We start from the raw sequence: 21,386 nt of genomic DNA on the forward strand, positions 1-21,386 counted from the left end.
TTAGAGCTGACCAAGCACACATTAATGCCAGCTGGCGATGGTTGATTGGTGTAGAGTCCGGTCCATGCTCGTGTGGGTGGTGTGGTTAAATTGGTGTCGCCAGGCTTTAGCATTGCTTTACCTGAATATAGGCTGTATTTATTACAATTCCTGTAATAGAGCAGGAAACATGATGTTGATACAGCCATAGAGGAAGAAAAAATACTTTATTAATCCCCTGGGGGGTTCAGTTTTTTGCTGCTTGTTGTGTAACGCATACTTAGGCCTGATATGCACACTCATACACACACACAGGACCCACAGACACCCTCAGCAGCTGGAGAGACGTTAGAGGACCCTGCTGGAAAAAAAACAGCTTTACCAGCTGAAGATGGCTAAGCTGGTTGATCAGCTTGTTTGACCAGTGTTTAAGGTATGATTTTGCATAATGTTTGGTGTTATAGCTGGTCATATCAGCTTGTGATGGTCACTTTAGCTGGTTTATCCAATGAAGTTCCTGTAAAATTGAAACAATCAGCGTCCTTGAATATGGAGAAATAACAGTGGACATTGGACAACACCTCCCTAAATCTTAAGTCATCTAGTTTCATTTAAAGGACACATTTGCCTCCTTTTAAGTGGCTAGCCAATCAGTGTTGATGGTAAATGTAGTCAATTGAAGCAATAAATTCCTCAATGCTATATTGACAGAGAAACTTTATGAGTTTTCCTTCCTGCACAGCCGTTATTGCAGTGCCTACATGTACATGGATGCATTGTGTCCAAGCTCCTGACTCTTACCCCCAAATACTCCCCAAACCTGCCCAGCACGTGGAGGTGGGTGCCTCGAACACAGCTGTGTTTACAAAAAGTCAAGGTGTCAGAGATAAGTTACTTTACTGCTTGACTAGAAATGTCAGAAAAATGCGATGTTAATGCATAAGAGTGTGATTAACGACAAACCGGCCTGTGAGGTTGTGTATCACTGCCACAGCCATTAGCTATTACTTTGTTGGCCAAAACACGCGTTAGTTGACAAAAATACTTACTCAATGAATATCTGCCCTCTTGACTTGCTACTTGTTCATTCCAGTTTATCTTTGCAATCCTGAAGAAATCTTCAGTGTTTGGTTGGTCTGTCTACTGTTCCAACAATCACCAACTCTGGTTTGGCCAAAATAAACCCCTAATTCACAGAGTCAGATGTGAAATGCTCGACACACTTCATTTGCACAATGTCTCTCAGCGGGCCTTGGTCATTCTTCAGATGCAGAGGCACAAAAGAATGACAAAAGAAAAAACAGCTAAGTGCTTAGCCAGTCGTCAAAATATTTGTCAAATTTTGCATAGTGCCAGACGCCGGAAGCAGCTTAAGTGTGTTTTCATTAAATTTGTTGCTTCTAGTCTGTGCGCTCCAGTACACTTCTTCTCTCCTGATATTTCTTAGTCCAGAACTGGTCTTTTGGGAACCCCTAATGTACAACCTGCGCACCAGTCAGAACCAGAATTCGCCAAACAAACATTCACCTCATCTACAATGTTGCCTGTTCTTTTACCTGCAACATTTGTGTGCTTTGATATTAATTAATTAATCACTTCTTTTATCCTGAGCTGCCAGACGTGTCATCACATGTTATAATGAGGTGCTTTGTGTCCTTTTTCTTTCACTGGACTCCTTCAAGACTGCCTTCTTTGAACAGCCACAGTTGGGAGGGATAAACCCGCCATCATGGTCCTGCCTTTTTCACAGTGTTTTTCACACTCAGAGCCCATTTTTAGTTACCTGCTCACACAAGAAGCTGGTGTGAAAATGAGGCTGTGTGGCTTGTACCTGCTTGTTCAACTCCCTCTGAAAGAGTAGTTATAGTTTGATTGTCTTTCTGGAGTTCCTGACAGAGAGCGGTGATTAATTCACTCCGTCTGATCTTTGAAACTTATTCTCTAAGAGATAGATCTCTAATCTATGTGTGGCGGTGGCTGATGGCAAAGATGGAGGAGTGCTTCCGTGTTCCCTCTCTAAATTGTTTGTGTAAGTCCTTGAAAGCAGGGCAGGCATCACTTGGCATGAGTCCTTTTTTGGTCACAGTAGTTTAAGGAGTTTGAGTTGCGGGTTTAATCAATCAGTCGATCCAGTCACAGCTGATCAGATGGATGGATGAAAGGATTATCTGCTGCTGAGGCGAGTGAAAGTAAACTTTAAGACCAAGTGCAATGAATGGTTAAGTTTCACTTTCAATGTGCCTTGCATTCCGCTGCTCCGTCTGTGCCCAGAGTACACTCTGCACTCACAGAGTGTGGTGAATGAATAACCGAAAGGAAGGCTTTGGCGGTATCATGATATCACGATATTACAGATGCCAGATTGAAAAGGTATTGACAAATTCTGAAGGTGTGTTTTTCAATACCATCGTAAATACAGATGCTCCTCTTTCTGTTAGTACTGCACACTAATACAGTCATATACCACATAACCCAGTGAAATTTCAGGAAGGTATGAAATCCTACATACTGCCAAAGGCTCCTGAACTGTATATTCTAATGGTGCTCCTAATGAACAGTCCAGCTCCAAAAATATAAAATCAATCGGTGGCGGCAGATGTTTTGAGATGGGCTGTCACACATAAATAAGTGTATTGGAAATCCTTCATCAGCTCATCAAAATGCATCTCATTAAATATAATGTCTGGTACTATAGTTTTTACTGTGAAGCTCAAAAACAAGTGCAAACACTCAATGACATCATCTCTCAAACAAAAAAATGCAGAAAGAAAAAAAATATCCAGCTCCCCTCCCTTTGTCTCTGTCCCACTTAATTTGACCTCTCACTATTCCTGCCACATGAGACAAATTACATCCAGCTCACCTAGATTTCATGCAAATCCGGTCCCCAGTTGAAATCTGCATTTCCTTATCATTTCATACACAAGGTGCAGTATGTAGGCCAATCGTGCAGCCCCACTACGAGCAGAAACTGATACAGCCCATATTTTAATGCAAAAATGCTGATTGTTGTTGCTGCAGTACCCTGGATACTTGATGGGCATTGTGACATAAATGAAGATCCCTTTTCTGTCAAATGTATTAACATTAATGATTAGAAATATAAAGACCCACATCCTCAAAGGATGCTCTATATATTTTGGAATATGAACAAACAAATGCAAATTTACTCCTCATTTTTCCACCCAGATTTATTCTATATCTCCATGTCTTCCTAATGGGGTTGCAGGAGTGTGAATGTCTGTGAACCGTGGAGTGTGGATATTAATGGCGTCACAGCAGACACAGTAGATTTCCACTCAAGGCTGATGGCGAGTTGCCTGTCGCCTACCTCGGTGCCATTTTTAGCCTGCGGCGGCTCTGGCTGCCCTCGTTGCCACCTTGCTGCACGGTGCCACGTGTGGGCAGGCGCTGGCCGGGGGCCTCTCCCATCTCCTGCTGCTGTACGGCGGGGCTCCCGTGGGACTGGGCTGTGGGCCGGGGTGGGGCGAGGCAGGGCAGGGGAGGGGAAGGGGGGCTCGCCGCTGACTGAAGCACACTAGCGGTCTTAAGGAGCGCTGCTGAGGGGAAGTCCTGTGCGTTTGAAGTAGGGACCTCAGAAAGCCTGTTTACTCAGGAGGGGGAGGGGGGAAGCTGGCCCGCTGCACAAGAATGCCTGTGTCATGACGGGAGCGGCGGAGAGGAGGAATGCACTCCACAATCCCAACACTGTAGGAGCCGGGCCACAGCTGAGGTGGCAGCCATTTCTTCCTATTTATTTTAGCTCCCTCTCCACTCAATCACTGGCCCTGTCTGCGGCCCTAAGCATCCCTGGAAAATGAAAAATGGCCCTGCATTTTTATTTATGGCTTGCGATTTCCAAGTATTTACCAGTGCCGTATCTTCACCCAACGTGGATGAAATATAGAAACTGTGATTATTTTTTCTTACTTTAATTATCTGTTTATTCAGGCGAAGCTCACAGAGCACAGAGGAGCGCTGCCTTACCTTTCTCCTGGTACGGACATTCATACTAATAAGATTTCAGTGGGGTCATAGTTTATTCTTTCACACTAAATATGTTCCTGAGTAGTTTGCAAGAGAGTTTCAGTTCATTTGACCTGGTGAGAACCCCAAAAACTGTAGTTAGATGCCTACAAATCCCATGAACTTCCTCTGAAAGCACTGCACTGTGGGTCAGCACCAATAGATACGGCTGAATAGTTATTACTAGATGCTTATATTCATCTGATTTGTGTGATCCTGCCTGCCTTAAACACCAGTGAAGGTTAATGCCATTGCTGATCACCGGCGCTGGAAGATTTGTTTTCACTCGCACTGCTGCCAAATTTTTTAACACGGCAGGACGAGAGCTCACCAAAATGTCTTGAATACACAAGCTACTTGTGAGTCCATGTGACCTTTGTTTACCAACTCTGGTTTGTTTGTAAATGGGCTGTTTGAACCAACATGAACCCAATTTTTAGTTCAAGGCCTGTAATGTCTCACCAGCAGACTACAAGCAGAGTTTTATGGACATTACCAGTTGAGAGATGACCTCCTCCGCCTTCAGTTTATATTCAGAGTTAAGATGAGCTGGTCTTAAAGAAATGCAGAATGATCCTCGGGGGGCCTTTACACACACACACACACAGCCAGGGAGGGAGTCTGTGATATCATTTATTCAGAAAAAGCTTGCTATTCCACAAGTGTGGACCGTTTGCACCAAGCTGTGCAAAACAAACACCAATCAGCCAAATCAATAAAACCACTGACAGGTGAAGTGAATTATATTGATCCATCAATATAATGTTACAGTGCAACGTTCTGTTGGGAGACTGTGTGTCCTGGCATTCATGTAGATGCCACTTCACACACTACCCTCCTAAATACCACTGTGGACCAGGTACCCCAGCCTTTGCATCGCAACGGTACCTTCCAATGATAGTGGCCCTCCAGAAGGGTGATGCATCATGCCACAATGGAAAATCTAGAAGCTGACCTATGCTCGATATTTGATGCAGATACCGACATGAGGAGGTAGAAAATATTGATATTGATATATCGGCAGACTATATACTCTGTGTGTGTGTGTGTGTGTGTGTGTGTGTGTGTGTGTGTGTGTGTGTGTGTTTGTTTGTTTGTGTTTGTGTTTGTGTTTGTGTGTGTGTGTGTGTGTGTGTGTTCATAAAGAGGTGTCTGTGGCTCAAAAGGTGAGAGCCATTGCTGAACCACAGTGTGGCTCCTGACCTGTCAAGGCAAGGACACAGGGCCTCCTGGGTACCGCCATGCCCCTGGGATACTTAGACGGATTATGATCTGGGAAATTGGAGGCCAGGTTAACGCCTTGAGCTCTGTGTCACATTGCAGGGGTCACTCTTGAACAGTTTTTGCAGTGTGGCATGGTGCATTGTCCTGCTGGAGGGGCCACTGTTATCTGGAAGTGCCATTGCCGTGAGGGGCTGTGCCTGGACAGTAAAGATGTTTGGGTGATGCGTGTCAAGTGGCATCCATATTTGTGCCAAAACCAAAGGCTTCTTAGCAGTTTTGTCTGATTGGTGTGTACCAGTGTGTGCATTAGTCAAATGTTTAAGCTGTCAGCCTGTGGACATACTATGTTTTATGTCAACCTAATAACTTAATAAATTATAGCTTTTATAGAGAGCTGATGGAGTGTATACAAAGAACATGAAAGGCTAAAAGCCTGCGATCAAAGCAAGAGTGACTCTTTGTTTAGTTGCTCTTTATGGTCTCTGTTATTTAGCATATTTGCAGAAGGATCTGTGGTGGCGGATAGAGAGGTTTTGTTAGCAGTTAATGAGATATTGAATTGAATTTCATTATCTGACACATTACACATTCACATCATGTACTTATGAAACTGACTCTTTAGTGCATGGAGAAAGCTAACAGAAAATGTTTGCTTTTCTGAGGAAAACCTGAACAAGATTTAAAATGCTTTCAGAGTTTGATGAACCGTGGTTTAGAAAAAGTTGTAAACTTGTGTTTAAGTGATGTAATGATCGCGAAAACATTTGAGGAATTCTGTTTAAATCGACCTTGAGTGCACATGGGTTTCAAGCATTTCAATTTGAAATTACCCCTAACAAGATTAAAATGAACCAAATGCAAAACTAACAAAAGAGTGCAATTTTGGACTGTGGTTTGGACCAAACAAAACAAACAGAAGGCATAATCACAGCCTTACTGTTGGCCCGCAGCTCCAGCAAATAGTCTCTGATGATTCATTCAAGCGGCAAGATGTTCCCCACCGGCTTTTCAACCTGCTGCTCCGGCTGCTTTTATGACCATTGAGCTACAGATACCTGAAGCATTCAGCAGTTTTCAGTCGTTAGAGTGGGAAATTGAATCTCCAGTGCGTCCTGCTGTAAAGCAGAGTGTAAAGTAAGGGATATATGCGGCCACTTGATCAGCCCTCAGAGTCAGTCGCAGTTGTTTACTCTCGCCAGGATTACCCAAAGGACCAGATGACTGATTTCGTATCAGCAGTGAAAGGTGACGGCTTCGTCCCTCAGTGTTTAGATAAGCAGTTTTAAGGGGGGAGGTTAAGTGCTGGCGTGCTATTCCATCAAATAAGGAAAGCATTAGCATTTTTTCATGATCTGATTCAGTAACAGCAGAGTCGTGGGGACTGAGTCGAGGGGACTGAGTACTTTAAAATTTTCATTTTCTTATCGAGAACTTGCTATAAAGTCAAATCTTATTTTCATGTTATGCAACCAAAGCAAATAATCTGCAGATTGTTAAAAATGCTTCAAAATAACTATAGTGTTTTTGTGCAATTACTGGCAGTGAATCGCAAAGCATGAGAGATGAATCTCTCCTCAGTTCCTCTTCCTGAGGTTTCTCCCATTTTTTATCTGTGTAAGGGTCCTATTGTGCTTGTCTGTATATATAATGTTACATTGAAGGATGTTCATAGAAAACGTGGCCAAAGTTTCAGATAATGAGGTATGTAGATGCCATCCCCTGTGAGCCAAAACCTCAGACTTCAGACTGCTCTGAATATTTTGTTGCCACCAGTTTTTTGTACTCAGGGTACATCCCGATGTCATATTTGGCAGGATGTCTTTATATGGTCGTCTGCTCCTTGCACACTACCTCGAGTGTTTACATTACATCAGCTACACTGCTACAGTATATGAAACTGCATTGCAACATCAGGAAAAAGTTTATGTTGTTAATTTCTCGCCGATTTTGGATCATATTCCTACAGGAACATGTCTGGTTGTGGTTAGAAGGTTTAATTGGTGACTTTTCAAGGTAAACAGTGCCACTATTCTGTGTTGCAAGTACACTGCTAACATACATTTAGCTGAATCCAAACATCAAGGAAATGTAATCTTGAGCGCCTTGAGCTGGCAGGATGGGTCTATGTGTGGCGCAGTTTTGGTGTTTTGACTGCATGTAATGTGTGCAACCCACTGCGGGAGATTTAAGCAGCTGTTAGCAGTTAGCGGCAAACTCAAAAAAAGCTAAACAATGAGACTTGGGGGCTTCTTACCCTCCGAGCAGAGGACAAGAATGGCCGTCGTATAACAGGGACACCAAATGATTGCTGTCGCTGTGCTGTTATTGTTTATAAAGAGCTGCAGACTAGTATGTAATATATCACACAAGAGGCTGACACTGTTGTGTTAAACGTTAACACAATTTTTTTTTTTTTTTAAATGCTTTTTTGGTGATTTTTTTTTTTTTGTTTTACAATAGAAAGTGTCGCTATGCTCTGTTACAGTCATTCTTTTAGCTGTAACTATGCTAAGATATGGAGGACCCAGAAATGCTGACCAGTCAGAGCAGACTGGGCTGTTTTGAAGATGGGTTTAAAGAGACAGGCACTAAGTGGAGCGTTTCAGACAGAGGTGAATACAGGTGATCCAGTACACAATGTATGAAGAAAATTAAGTGTTTTTGACCATTAAAGCATGTAAACATGCCACAAATACATGTATGAACCATAAAATTATTAGGAACCCTTTATTTTTGCAAAGAGTTTCTCCAAAGTGACGTTCAAAAGGACAGAGAGTGTCATTGATTTACAGCAAGTTAACCCCCCGGAGGCAAAGTTGTGATTTGTGACATTGGGCTTTATGAATGAAATTCACTCGACTTGACATTGGCTTTTGTTTGAAAAAAGAAAGCCATAGTTTGAAGGACTTCTTCGGAGCTGCTTTTTTATCTCAGAGCCATGGGGCTGTTATCTGTCACTCGGGAGATTTCAAGTATCGTGAGCTCACGAGCTTTGAGAGGTTTTTAGAGTCTTTACCTGAAAAAGCAGCCCAAGGCTTAATTAACAGCCGCCAGTGAATGTTCAGAAAGTCAGAAACATGAAGCATGTGTATATGTAATGTAACTGCAGGACCTTTTTCTTGTTTTTGTACATCCTTGTTAACACTTCATCCCGTCTCTCTGCACAGAACCGGAGCTGGATGTCCCCGGGACCTTGGACTCTGTAGCCCGGCAGGTCAATGAGACTGTCCGCAGCCGTCGCCGCCGAGATGCCGGGGAGGACGACTACAACATTGAAATCCTCTTAGGTGTTGACGACTCTGTGGTTCGCTTTCACGGCAAGGAGCACGTGCAGAACTACCTCCTCACTCTCATGAATATCGTAAGTCACTGCTGCTTTTGTCCTCTTGGTGCAGATTAGATTAGATAAGAAAGTCTTCATTTTCCCTGATGGGCAATTTGGTTTGCAACAGAAGTCAATACAACCAATTCACACCATAATAAATAAATACAACGAATAAAGGCATAAATACATATAATACACAGTCAGTGTCATCAAAAGTAGTTGTAGTAAATGTGAAACATTCAAGATTCATTATTAATTGTTCATTACAAAGATATTACAGCTATAGATATTTAAAAACCCAACAGCTGAGGGAACAAATCATAAGAAACTGCTGCTATAATGACCTTTGCCCTCTGAATGATAGACATCGTCAGAATTATACAAGTAAACACTGATTTTATTTTTATATTTATATTTTTAGCAAAGTTTAACAGTGCTTCCCAGCCTCTTTTTGTTAACCAATGCAGAGGTTGCTGAACCAACAGATCATTGCAGAAGTTCAAATTGATTCAATAAATGATGAAATACATTAAAATACCTCCATTTGCTCCTATTAACAGATGTAGTCAGTGTTGGCCTCAAAAGTCAGTGTAACACCAAAGATGGTGTCCAAATACTTATATTGGCATACTCTCTTTATGAAAGCAGGTGCTGAGACAGGTGGTTCCTACGGAAATCAGTCAGCTTCTCTTTAGTTTTGCAAACACTGAGTTGAAAGCATCAGTTAAGCATCAATTGTCTAAAACAGGACCATGCAGAGTGGTACATTTTGAGCATGAGTTGTGTGTATACGTATGTATTGCTCTTCATGCAGTACAGACTTTAAAAAGGCCTTAGTTGGTACTGAAAGCGTCTTTATGTTCTCTCAGCAGAGCTGCACTGTACCAACACACAGTCGAACGGTTATATAAAACTGTTTATTAGGTGTGGCAGACTGTATTGATATCAAAGTAATAAGGATAAATGCTGTCAGAATTCATATATAGAGAGACAAACTCCACGCACTCCTTCCTGTCTGGCATCTGTTCCACCGTCTCTCCTTGAACATTTCTTTCATCAGTCTTTCTGAAAAAAATAAATGTGACCCTGAGGAGTATTTTCCATATTTGAAGATAAATGAATGTCTACCAGAACTCTTGCTTCTACAGTTACAAACTTTTTTTTCTTTTTACATCATTACACAACAGTTACTTTGTTAGCACACAGAAAAATACCACTCCAACGAAAGTCCAGCCGCACTCTTAATTACATCATCATAACTTTGCTTCTTCCAAATCCATTTTATCCACATACACTCATTTTTTCCTTTTTTCTTTTCTTTTTTCTTTGCTCTCAGCCATGTCTGAACTAGTCAAAATTAGGGCTGTTATGATCTCTGCAATACTGCAGTCATGTGACGCTTTGGCGATCATCGTCATCATTGTCTTTTTCTTTTTCTTTGTGAGCCAATATAATAAATTAATTGAAAAATGTGCCATGTGATGCAGCTCCTCTGTCTGCAGTTACCACTCTGTAGCCTCGCTCAGTGTCCTGCTGGCAGCTCCATCTGATTTGTTACCCGTCACGAGTCATAGCCATCGACACCGCAGCGCCACAGGTTAGCGAGCGGAGTTGTAACTGTGTGTTAAACATAAGACAGCTGATATTACTGAAGTTGTTATGAAAATTACAATTTCTTATAATGAAGTTGCAAAATCACCCACTAGTAATATTCTGCTTGTAGTTTCTGTCCAAGCCTAAGGACTCTGATCCACGGCAGCGGTTTTAGGCCTGAGTCCGATTAAAAACACAAATTTGTACTGTAAAAATAGGCCTATAGTATCTTACATTTTATATATTATAGAATATTTTTAACACATGAATAAAAAGCTAAGGGCTGGAAGTGTTTCCTTGCACCACTTCTCCTTCTTCTCTTCCTTCTGTTAATCCGTCGTCTCGTGTATGACAGGTTCAGCAAAGCAGACTGCATCTAGTACGCATGGAGCTCGATGACGATGCCGCATGTAGATGTTGATCACGACGCTCCGCTACATGTTAGGAGTATCTCACCCACTGCTGGGGAGGAAGAAGCAAATACTGCCAACCAAGTCGCCTTGCAGCCCATCTTTCTCTTGTTTTCCGCTCCTCTCTTGCCTGCACTCTCTCCCCTGGCTCTCCACTTGCTTCGGTCACTTTCCCTCTCTCTCCACCCTCTTTTTCTCTTTTACTTCTTGATTTAGGCTATTAAAACTCCACCCAAAGTGCCTTGTGAGCATGAGACAGTTCACAATACGAGAACCCGACCCGATTCAAGTCCAAGGCAATAGTGAGAAATTGAAGCCCAGCTTGGCCAAAACTGGGGAGGTCAGGTCAGGCCCAATCAGGTTCAGGCAGAGAACCACAGCTCTAAACCAGCCCCCCAGGGCAGTGTGCTGGAGTTTGAAGCTAATTTGACATGAAAATACTTCTTCCTATAGACTTACATTTTGAAAGAGATGTCTGTAATTCAGTGGATACTTTTTTAAGCATCACATCCCCAGCAAAAGGACTTGTTTCATTTTCAGAATTTCATCCACTGAGTCTGATAACATTTCAAATGCTTAGACGAGCCACCTGTTTAAATCACTTTATCCTCATTCAAGTTATTCAAGGGCTAAACCAGAAGTTAGTCACTTGGCCAGCCAAGTCTCCAGTGTGATTGCCAAATAATGCAAAAAAAAAAAAGAGTAAAACCTGGAAAGTCAAACTTTTTTGGCTTCATGCCCCACTGAGCAGCTTTCATAGGAATGAACAGGGCCATGCCTCCATCACTGTATCCAGTTCTCTTTATACATCCATACTTTCCATCTGAGTCTAACAGCAAACTGCCAAACCGCAGTGATAATGTTGCTTTTTTTTGCCAAAAAAAAACATGCTGTCACAGCCGTTTGTCTCGCCCATGGACTCCTACAATACTTTTGATTTTGCAACATGTTTCACTGAATAGTTACATCTTCAAACTCATCAGCTCTGTTTGTAGCAGCAGCTGTGTGCAGCCAACAAGCTCTGATGAAACACTGTGTGCTCCCTGCCCTGCACCAACTGTAAGCCGACATAATGAGTTAGTTACTGGGTAGTGAAGGAAGGGGAACATTTAGCTGCTGATCAGCCTGATATTTTTCTCGGGAACGGATAGAGATCAGAGCAGAGCAGGATGAAGGTGAATATTGTTTTTTTTTCATTCGCGTAGGTAGAGGGAAAACTGTTCTTCCGCCAAGTTAACAAAAAAAAATCATTAAATGATTTATTTATACATGTAAAGGAGGCATATTTATTCCTAAAATCATATTGGATTAAAGTTTTCAATATGAAAACAGCAACTAAACTTTTCAGCTCTCTTTTTTATGTCTTCTGAGAGCTGAGTCAGAATTAGAAAGCTCTCAGTTCTGTTTCCCAGGGCCAGAAACAATACAGAGGAGGTCACGCTAGCCTCTAATCTGCCAAAACAATCACATACTGATTGTAACTGGTCATGATCTGAATAAATGAGCCGTCAGTGTTAACAACAGCCTCTCTCTTGTGAGTCCTCTGCTGTGGTTAAGCATTATATCGACAGATCTGAGATGATCACAGGCAGCGCACAGCTGAGGGAGGAGGCTCTATCTGGAAATGATTCATTCTGTTGAAACACAAAGAAGTGTACCATTAAATTCAGAGCATCCGAAGTTTCTGTGTGCATCTGTTTTCAATAGTGACACCTCAGCTGGCTCGTTTAAAGCAGACGCTCTCTGTTGGCATTTGATAATTGATTCAAATTGTCGTTTGCCTTCGACCAGCAGATCAGAATCACAGTGTTCACTCATCGCAAATGCCAAAGAAAAGCCTCTTTTTGCTGTTGCTGGCAGCACGGCGAGGAAGCATTTCTTATATGAGACATTTTAATGCAGATGGAGAGGGGGGAGAACAGTTTGGTCCCGCTGCTTTCATGCTTTCTGTGCAGGTTGGCGTCACTGTGGAAGCTGCCGTTCCTCAGCAACACTGGTCTGCTGATGATCAGAGACGTCCTGAGGGACCAGGGGCGGTTGGAGATGATTGTGTGCCAAACATACATGTAAATTTTACCAGGCGTGGATAACCTTTCTTCATACTGTTGAAGGATGTGCCATATCATATCGTCCACGATAATACCGATATAATATTTTACATGATAACAAAAACTCATATAGTAATAAAGGCAATATTTCATTTATTTTATTTATTTATATAATTTATTTGATAGGGATATTGAAAATTAGCATAGTAAAACTTCTGCGTGTTACAAACAAGCTGTAGTAATATGTAATATGTCACATACAGAGATTTTAGCTATTGCTAGTTTCTAACTACTGTCCCTAATTAGGATTTAAGCAAAGAAAGAAGAAAAAAAGAGAGGATGTCAAGGTGAGATACAATAACAGGCATACAATAAAAATAATGTTAAAAAAAATACAAAAAGGAAAATATTTATATCAAGATTACATAGAATTACAACTCCGTGACTCCGTTAAAACAAGTTTTGGAGGAGAAGAATTAAACTTGACACATTGAAGCAACGACCTGACGAAATCAAACAAACAAAGCTTATTGTTGACATGCAGGTTATGGTTTCAGATGGGATGAGACTTCTGTGTGTCAGAGGGAAATATATGAGCCAGACATGATCTGGATTGTGCTGCCATTGATTTTATCAGAGCGGTAAAAAGCAGCTTCAGCACTGCCGTCTGAGGACTGGCTGCATGCCTAATGATTTGTCACGCATTTCCTGTGAAGGAATTGTCCTAGAAATGATTTAAAAATCATTTTCAGCCAGCAATGCAAAACAAAATTCTTTCAAATGCTCATGCTCAGAGGCAATGATTGCATAACTTTTGTTGACACTCTTTCTTTGCAATCCTTTACCTTTTGTCTGTTCTTGTTTTCCCTTGTAAAGCAGGAAAACACATAGTGATTAACATTTCTGTTCTGTGTGAAATTAACTATTTGAATCACAATATGGGGCTCATACTGGCTCCTGCCGCCCTCCAGATGAGCTACATCTGCCGAGTGGATCGAGGCTTTCTGGTCTGAACAATACAAACTGGACTGACTGGAACGATTTCAGTCTGCTTGTCTATGGCGGCCAGTCAGAGCCCCATCACTCATGTGTTTCCTGGAGTCTGGGTTTGGGTTAGACAGTCTGTCAGTGAAGAAGAATAAATTTACTGGACTGACCTCTGAAATATGATATTTCATTAATATACAACATATGATATCTGTTTATTATTTATTGTGGAGGCCCATCTCTGTCAACAAAATAAAACAAGGAATGAAGTGAACAGTGTAAAAATGGAAAAATATCAATGGTAGAATATATATATATATTCTATTATATATATATATTCTTGTAAAAGTTTAGATTATTTTCTAAAAAAAAAAAATTGGATTGGATTGGAAATTGGATTATTTTTATAAAAGTCAAAGTCAGAGTCGAAATTACGAGATCGATATTATGGGTAAGTTAATTTATCAAGATTTAAGTCAAACGTTTGACTCATCACAATTTTTCAAATAGAAATTGTCTTTATTACCTCTTAATATATAATTAGTAGCCAATGATTCTAATTTCCGATTTTAATATTATGGCTACTTAAACCAACCATTTGACATACAGTAGTATATCATATTTCTAATTCAGTATCTCATTTTTATTTTTCTATTTTTTATACTAAGTCAACAATTTGACATTTGATTACTTTGTTATGATTTCCCATTTATATTTTCATAATTTCTAATATTTAAAATGCTATCTTATTTTCCTGTTGCAAATTAACCTTCAGAGTTTTATAACAATATTTATAATAATAATGCATTTTATTTATAGACTGCTTCCCATGATACTCAGAGACACTTGACATAGGTTAAAATGATCATAAAAAGAGAATACACTCAAAATATAACTCAAAACACGCCTATTTCTAAATAAAATAAATTAAATTAAAAATTGTATTCCCCCTAATTTACCAGGCTGGATTCTGTCCCGCCGTTCTTTTACTCCGAGATATATATACATCACCATATATCTCAATTGTGTTTTCATACCTTGTGATTTTGCCTATATCTCATAATTTCCAATTAAAATCTTTTAATCTTGACTCAATATGTTTAAAAATTAGAATTAATTTCCAATCATTTTGATTGACTTGAAGTATTTATAGTTTTGTTATTCTTTTCCTCTCTTCCGGTGTGCTGTCTTCTGTTGTTCTCCTGGCATGAATGGGTTTCCATACTTAAAAATAGCACCCCAGGGTTCAGGCGTGACCTATAACATCCCTGATTAATGTCTTGATGAGGACCTTTGTGAGATATTCCCCGTCTTTGTCTTTCTGTTTCCTCTCATCTCTCCGCCGTCACTGTCTAAAAAACAACCTTAATTCATCCGCTAGCCATTGATTCTCCTCTCTTTTCTTTCTGTTTGTGCATAAACAGATATATGCATATATCCATGAGAGATGTTGCTAAGTGATGAACTATTGGGAGAAAAAAATGTGATGCAATTTGCATCTCTCCGACTTTCACTTTGTGGCCCCGCAGTGCTGATGTTATGAAGTTATTTATGATGTTTTTAGCAGCAGAGTTCCCGGCTGGCTTGGACTGGAGGCAGCTCGGGCTCTGGCCTCTGAACACTGATTTCTGTGATTGACAACAGCGTCCACTTCCAGTCTGCAGTTGTGTGTTTATCTGGACCTCTGCGACTCTTTCTCTCTCTCGCCCTCTCTTGCTCTCTCACACTCCCTCAGATAAACTCACACTCTCTCAGATACACACTCGTTCTTTCTGTGTCTTGCATTCACCTCGCCTCTCTTCTCTTCCACGCTATCTTATTATCCTCCTCCCTCGCCTGTCTTTTTCCTCTCTCTCCTTCTAAATGGTAAAATGCTGCATTTATAAAGCAGCTTTTTATCCAGAGAATTTTAAAGCAAGGTGCTGATCTGACCTGGAGCAATTTGGGGTTCAAACCAACCACCCTGTGATTGGTGGATGACCTGCTCTTTCTCCTCTCCTATTCACTTCTTTCCTTCTCTCCTCTTATCTTCTCCTCTCCCATTATTTTTTTCCTTTTTTCTCTCCTCTTTCCTTCTACTCCTCTGGTCTTCCTTCTTTCCTCTCCTCTCAGCTTCTCCCCTTTTCTGTCCTTTTCTCCTCTGTCTTAGCCTCCTCTCTTCTCTTTCCCTCCTCCATCCTTTTTTTCTTTCCCTTCATGCTTTGGCCGGCTGTGGCTCACACCTTTATCCCACCAGCGAAGTGTCGATGACATACGTCTGCATCTCTGTTTGTGTTGTCAACTACAGTGCAGATCCCTGATTTGCCCTAACTGGATTTTATTGACCTTATTGGGGCGGGGCGGCACCAAGACCAGACTGATACAGAGAGAGAAACAAAATGTTGCCCTCATGTCATTAGGATGGTCTTACCAGGCTCCTTGTAGTCTGCAGGTTGAAACATCGTAGGACAAGACAATGAACCACATATTGGTGTGTGAGCGCCTGTGAAAGTTAATCTGATGAGCAGGTTGCTCTTTGTATCGTAGCCTCGGCCACCAGCGTATGAATGTGTGTGAGAGCAGGTAAATGGTGCTTGTGTTGTAAAGCTCTTTAAATAGCCACTAAGACAAGCACTATGTAAATTCAGTCCATTTACTATTCCACGTCCTCCCTCCTCTATTTCCTTCTGCTCATTATTGTCTTTCTTTCCTTTCATCTCCTTGTCTCTCCTCTCTGCTTCATCTGTTTTAGTCTCTCTTTCCTCTCTCTCTTATCTTCTCTCCTCTTACTTTTCATCTCAGTTTCTATCCCTTCTCTCCTCTCCCATCCTTTTTCTGACCTCTCCATTTGTCTTCATAGTCTTCTAACCTCATTAGTTCTTTTTTCTTTTGTTCTCATCTTCTCTCCTTGATGGCTTCCCTTCTATACTTTTATGTCTCTCCTTGTCTCCTCGTCTTCTTCCTCTCCCTTATATCCATTCTCCTTTGATCTGTTCACAGCTCCATTTTTTCAGCGTCAGTGCAGCAATAGCCTGGCGTATTCTTTTCAGCTGTCCCATCGTGGTGAACAAAATATATCAAGAAGGCCTTGAGGTTATTTCCTCAAATTTGGCACAGACATCCACTTGGACTCAAAAGGTGAACTGATTAGACTTTGGTGATCAAAGAGCAAGGTCATTGTGACCTGGTCCGTCTCATTCTTGTGGACACAGTATCTCAAGAAGGCCGTGAGGTTATTTCCCCAAATTTGGCACAAACGTTCACTTGAAGGTCACTGTGACCTGCTCTGTCACATTCTCATGAAGGCAATATCTCAACAACACCTTGAGGGATTTTTTTCAAATTTGGCACAAACATCCACTCAGACTCACTGATGAACTGATTAGATTTTGATGATCAAAGGTCAAAGTCATTTTGACTATGCATCTATCTCATTTTTATGAACGCAATATCTCCAGAAGGCCTTTCTGTGATTTCCTCAGATTTGGCGAAAACGTCCACTGGGACTCAAGGATGAACTGATTAGATTTTGGTGCTGGTTAGTCAGACTTTTAAAAATACATTTTTTTCCATAACTCGAATAAGAATTCATATACTTATTATGACAAAATTTAACTCAATTGCCCAAAAGAATAACATAATAAAGTGATTATATTATGTATCATAAATATCACACTATTATGGCCATCTCAGCAACAGAAGGAGAGACATTTTGGTCAGAAACTGAATTGGTGACACTCTTGGGTGTCCACCTTGAAACTGTGTTGAATGCCTAGATTTTCTGTGCCGTTGGGTTGAAGATGTCTGTAAAGCATCCATGTTTTAAAGTATGTAGCTTATTTGCAGCAACATCCATGTTTGAAATGTTATCAGCTGTAATGGCTATATATGAGTCTGGAGAGTCGTGGATGTAAACTGTAACTTGACTGGTTTGCAAAGGCACACAACTGCGAGGCGGACATCCTCCTTTTGCCTCCATTTGTGTTCCACTGCATCTTTTGTCTTTTTTCTTACCCTCCCTCTAATCATTTCCTCCCCTCTGCAATTAAATCCTCTTCACTTCTCTCACCTTGTCTTTTCCCTTTTCATCTCTTTCCATGTGTTTGACTTCATCTCCTCATCAGCACAGAGCCTCCACTTCTCCGTCGCCACCATTCTCCAGAGAGTTGTGACCATTTGAAACATTTCATGCATGTACTGTATTTATGAGGGTGTTTACGTGGGTGTATGTGCATCTTTATTAGTGACACTTCTGTCAATAACAATGTAGTTTTCAGGTAAACACACACCTACACACAGCGTTAATCTGTTTAGCACCACTCCAGCTTTACATTTGATCCCCAAACTACTAGAGTAAATGAGATTAAGAATTAACTTCCCCCTTTAGTGTCACATCCTTCATCTTTAATGAGACTCTATGAGCCAGTCGAGTGTAGCACAGGGATTTACTGTTGGAGAGGTTGGACAACTCTGAATTTTTTGGGACTATTTGTCTTCCTAAAATCAGCGATCACAGCTCCCACTGCGGGGACTCTCCTGTGTATTATTTTCTCTCCCATAACATGCTTGGCTGCTTGGTGCATTCATCTGTATGCTGCAGTCCAATTTATTTAGTGCATGCTTTATTCAGTATTCAGTGTTTCTATTCAGTGTTCACACATTATGAAAAACTAGTGGTATGAGATCAAACGTCTGAGAATATATCTGACCTGCATTATGATTGTCTATACTTCTTCTTTGCTATATTTTATTGCTGTGTATTTTGTCGGATTTTATTTTGACAGGTTAGTGTTAGGTTAGGGATGTGGACATGGAGGTTTTCTCACAGGAGACTTGGGTAAAGATTGTGTCTGCTGCTGGTGGTTTCAGTCTTTGGTGAACACATAAAAACACACAGACGGGAATAAAATTGCTTTCCCTGTTGGCATCAGCTTTTCCTCTCAGGCTGTCATAGATCAATAACAGCTTCACATTTGCTGCACATTTCTCATTAAAGTTGCAAGACAGGAGCTATTACACATCAACACATTCACCATAAAATGCTCCAACGAGAAGTTGTGTCCTGCCCGACCCGCTGTCTCCAGATATTACACCTCCAACAAACATCAGTGTGACACAGACAAGATACAGTAGGCGGTGAAGAATTTGAAGCTTTTTTTTGTCAAGAATCTGCATTTCTGCTATCAGAATCAGAAGGAAAAAGATACAAATTGTGTACAAATTTGAGTTTAATTGTGTTAAATGATCCAAATTAAACTGGATCTACAGCCATTAAAATGAAATGTAAAAAGCAGTAGAAGCCACCCATATCACCAAGACAAGCTGGAAGCAGATGTTCCACATTATTGAGTTTCACTAATGAGTCCTCCTAATGGGACAAAACCATAATGCATGACTTTTATGGACCTCTGTTGGTGACATTTGGGTACTGCAGCAACATTTACATTGAAACATACACTGAGTCACCAGTTTATGACGTACCAATTCAAACATATGACAGATTTATGATATATAATGTTCAGTTTTGTAGACACTGTTTTATTGTTTATTCTATGGTCATTTTAATTATAATAATAATAATAATTATTACTATTTTGCATTGGACTGCCAAAATGCTGCTTTGACAGATTGTTTGTTCAGTGTGATGGAGTGTAGTGCTACACTGTGACTCACTCGCTCTTCTCTGTGTGGTCGGTATTAAATAGTGAACTTCAGGGAATAACCAAATGAGATTTCGGACACTGACGGAATTTTCTCCCTCTGGCAACATATGACCACGTTGCATTGTGGTATACGGGAGTGAAATGTGGGGTACATCAGATGTACACACAAATTTACTGTGCATTGTAGATATTTTATAGTGCTCTATATAGAATTTAACCCCTGACAACAACTAACGTACACTTCTTCACATTTTCACTTTTGATTTGTTTGCACTATTGTTCGTGTTTATTGTGTGTGGTCTTGACCGGTTCAGGTACATAAGCACTTCACTGTACTTGTATGATCGTGCATGTGACAAACAAACTTGAAACTTGATTTCACTACTACAAAATGGCTAACACACTATATAGTGCAGTATTTCTGTGGCAGGGAACGGTTTCGAAAACCGTTTAAGTCTCACTACAAGCTCAAATTTTATTAGAGAGTGAGAACAACACTTTCATGGCAGTGTCACCATAAATTAAACTTACAAGCAGCACAAAGTTCAGTTTTATTGCACTGTTGTCGTATGGGATAAACAAAGCGTTGAGGTGATGATAGACAAATGTATAAGTATTTGGGAGGTTTAGGTCTCTCCTTCAACCTCGGTGCAGACCAACTTGGGTTGATGTTTGAGTGTTGCTTAGGCGGACAGTATTTTGTGGTGGCACATCATTGTATCTTGCAGATGTGTTTCCATCAAAACCAATTAAATCCAGAGCTGATAAATACTTGTGACTATTGCAGTTATTTGATGCGTGAGAACACTGATTGTCACCTCACCATTTACATAAAAAAAACAGGTGTATTCATTTTATTTCATTCATTTATTCTTTGTGCAGTGGAAAGGGGCTATAAAGATGGACAACCATCCTTGCCAAACTTCACACCTACAGGCAATTAAGAGGCAACAATAAACTTAATCTGCATGTTTTTGGACTGTGAGAGGAAGCCGGAAAAGCCATACTTAAACTAGGAGAACATGCAAACTCTGGCTGGCAGATACAAAAGTAACACAACCAAATTTCCAACCAAACTGTCAAGTTAGAGGTGTTATAGTTGTGATGAAGATGTTAGTTTTTGACAAGGGGGAATTCACAAATTAATTTAAATTTTTACCTGTTGTTCTGATCAGTTTCTCAAAGAAAATCTCCAAATTAGAGGTCTTTTTATTTATGCACCTTTTGAGTCACATCAGTACTGACAGCCACTGTCACAGACTGCACTGTGACAGTGACAGAGACACATGTCCACTCTCTCTGGTTTTCTGTCTGCTACAACTCATTTCTGTGTAACTCCTGTGCAGAAAAAGACAATGGGAGACAAGCCTTGATGCTTCACATGTAGCTGTGATGACACACTGATATATAATTGAATTTTATGTTATCATTTGCCGTATGGTATACCACATATGGCACTATGGAAGGGGGACGTATCCTGCTGTGTGGGAACTAATGCATTAATGTCGTATTAACATGTGAATCAGCTCATTAGTGCATCAATTTTAACAGCCCTGGAAAAACACTTTCTAGATTTAATTTTTAAAACAGAGGCTATCAGAGAAGTACACCCATTCTTGAACAAATTTTTTTTAGAGGGACATTTCAGCTGGGGATTCAGTCAAGTCAGGGGTATTTTTCGGTGATCCCGTCAATCCACCGCTTTCCTCCAAGGAGATGCATTGTGGCCATTTTGGGCTGGTGTACGTGAGCTGGATAAACAAAGTGTGAGGTGCAACACATGCAGCAAGAATAAGTGAGTCCTATAGTGTGAATGTGCTGTTAAGAAATAGCTGCTATGTCGAGTTCATTCTTTTGACCAACCTTTGCAAGCGAGCAGATCTGCGTGTGGGAGAAAGATAACATATGGTGTAATATTAGTTGGCGGTGCAGCTAATGCCAAGGGAGAGGAGCCGCTCTGCCAGTAGATGGGAGTTAAGGATCAGCAGCGTTTATCTTCTTATTTTCAAAATAAAGCACTCAACTGCGGCACGGTTCACATTCAGCTAGATTGTTGCTTCATAAAGTGAAAAAACAGGAACTAACAGAATCTGCTGGAGCTGCAGTTTGGAGTTCTTTGCACAGCTTCTCCTGCGAAGTGGGATCCCAAGAA

The 21,386-nt window shown here is 40.7% G+C and overlaps 1 protein-coding gene across 1 annotated transcript in view; it reads left to right on the forward strand.

Annotated features, from left to right (window-relative positions):
* The window catches only part of adamts3 (ADAM metallopeptidase with thrombospondin type 1 motif, 3), a 172,672-nt gene that overhangs the window by 66,437 nt on the left and 84,849 nt on the right, over positions 1-21,386 (forward strand). The window contains exon 5 of the mRNA XM_042488052.1: positions 8,397-8,590. Within this exon, the coding sequence (XP_042343986.1) occupies positions 8,397-8,590 (194 nt within the window). The remainder of the gene's footprint in view (positions 1-8,396; positions 8,591-21,386) is intronic.

This window comes from Plectropomus leopardus, chromosome 6 (assembly GCF_008729295.1).
Source record: "Plectropomus leopardus isolate mb chromosome 6, YSFRI_Pleo_2.0, whole genome shotgun sequence".
Lineage (NCBI taxonomy): Eukaryota > Metazoa > Chordata > Actinopteri > Perciformes > Serranidae > Plectropomus > Plectropomus leopardus.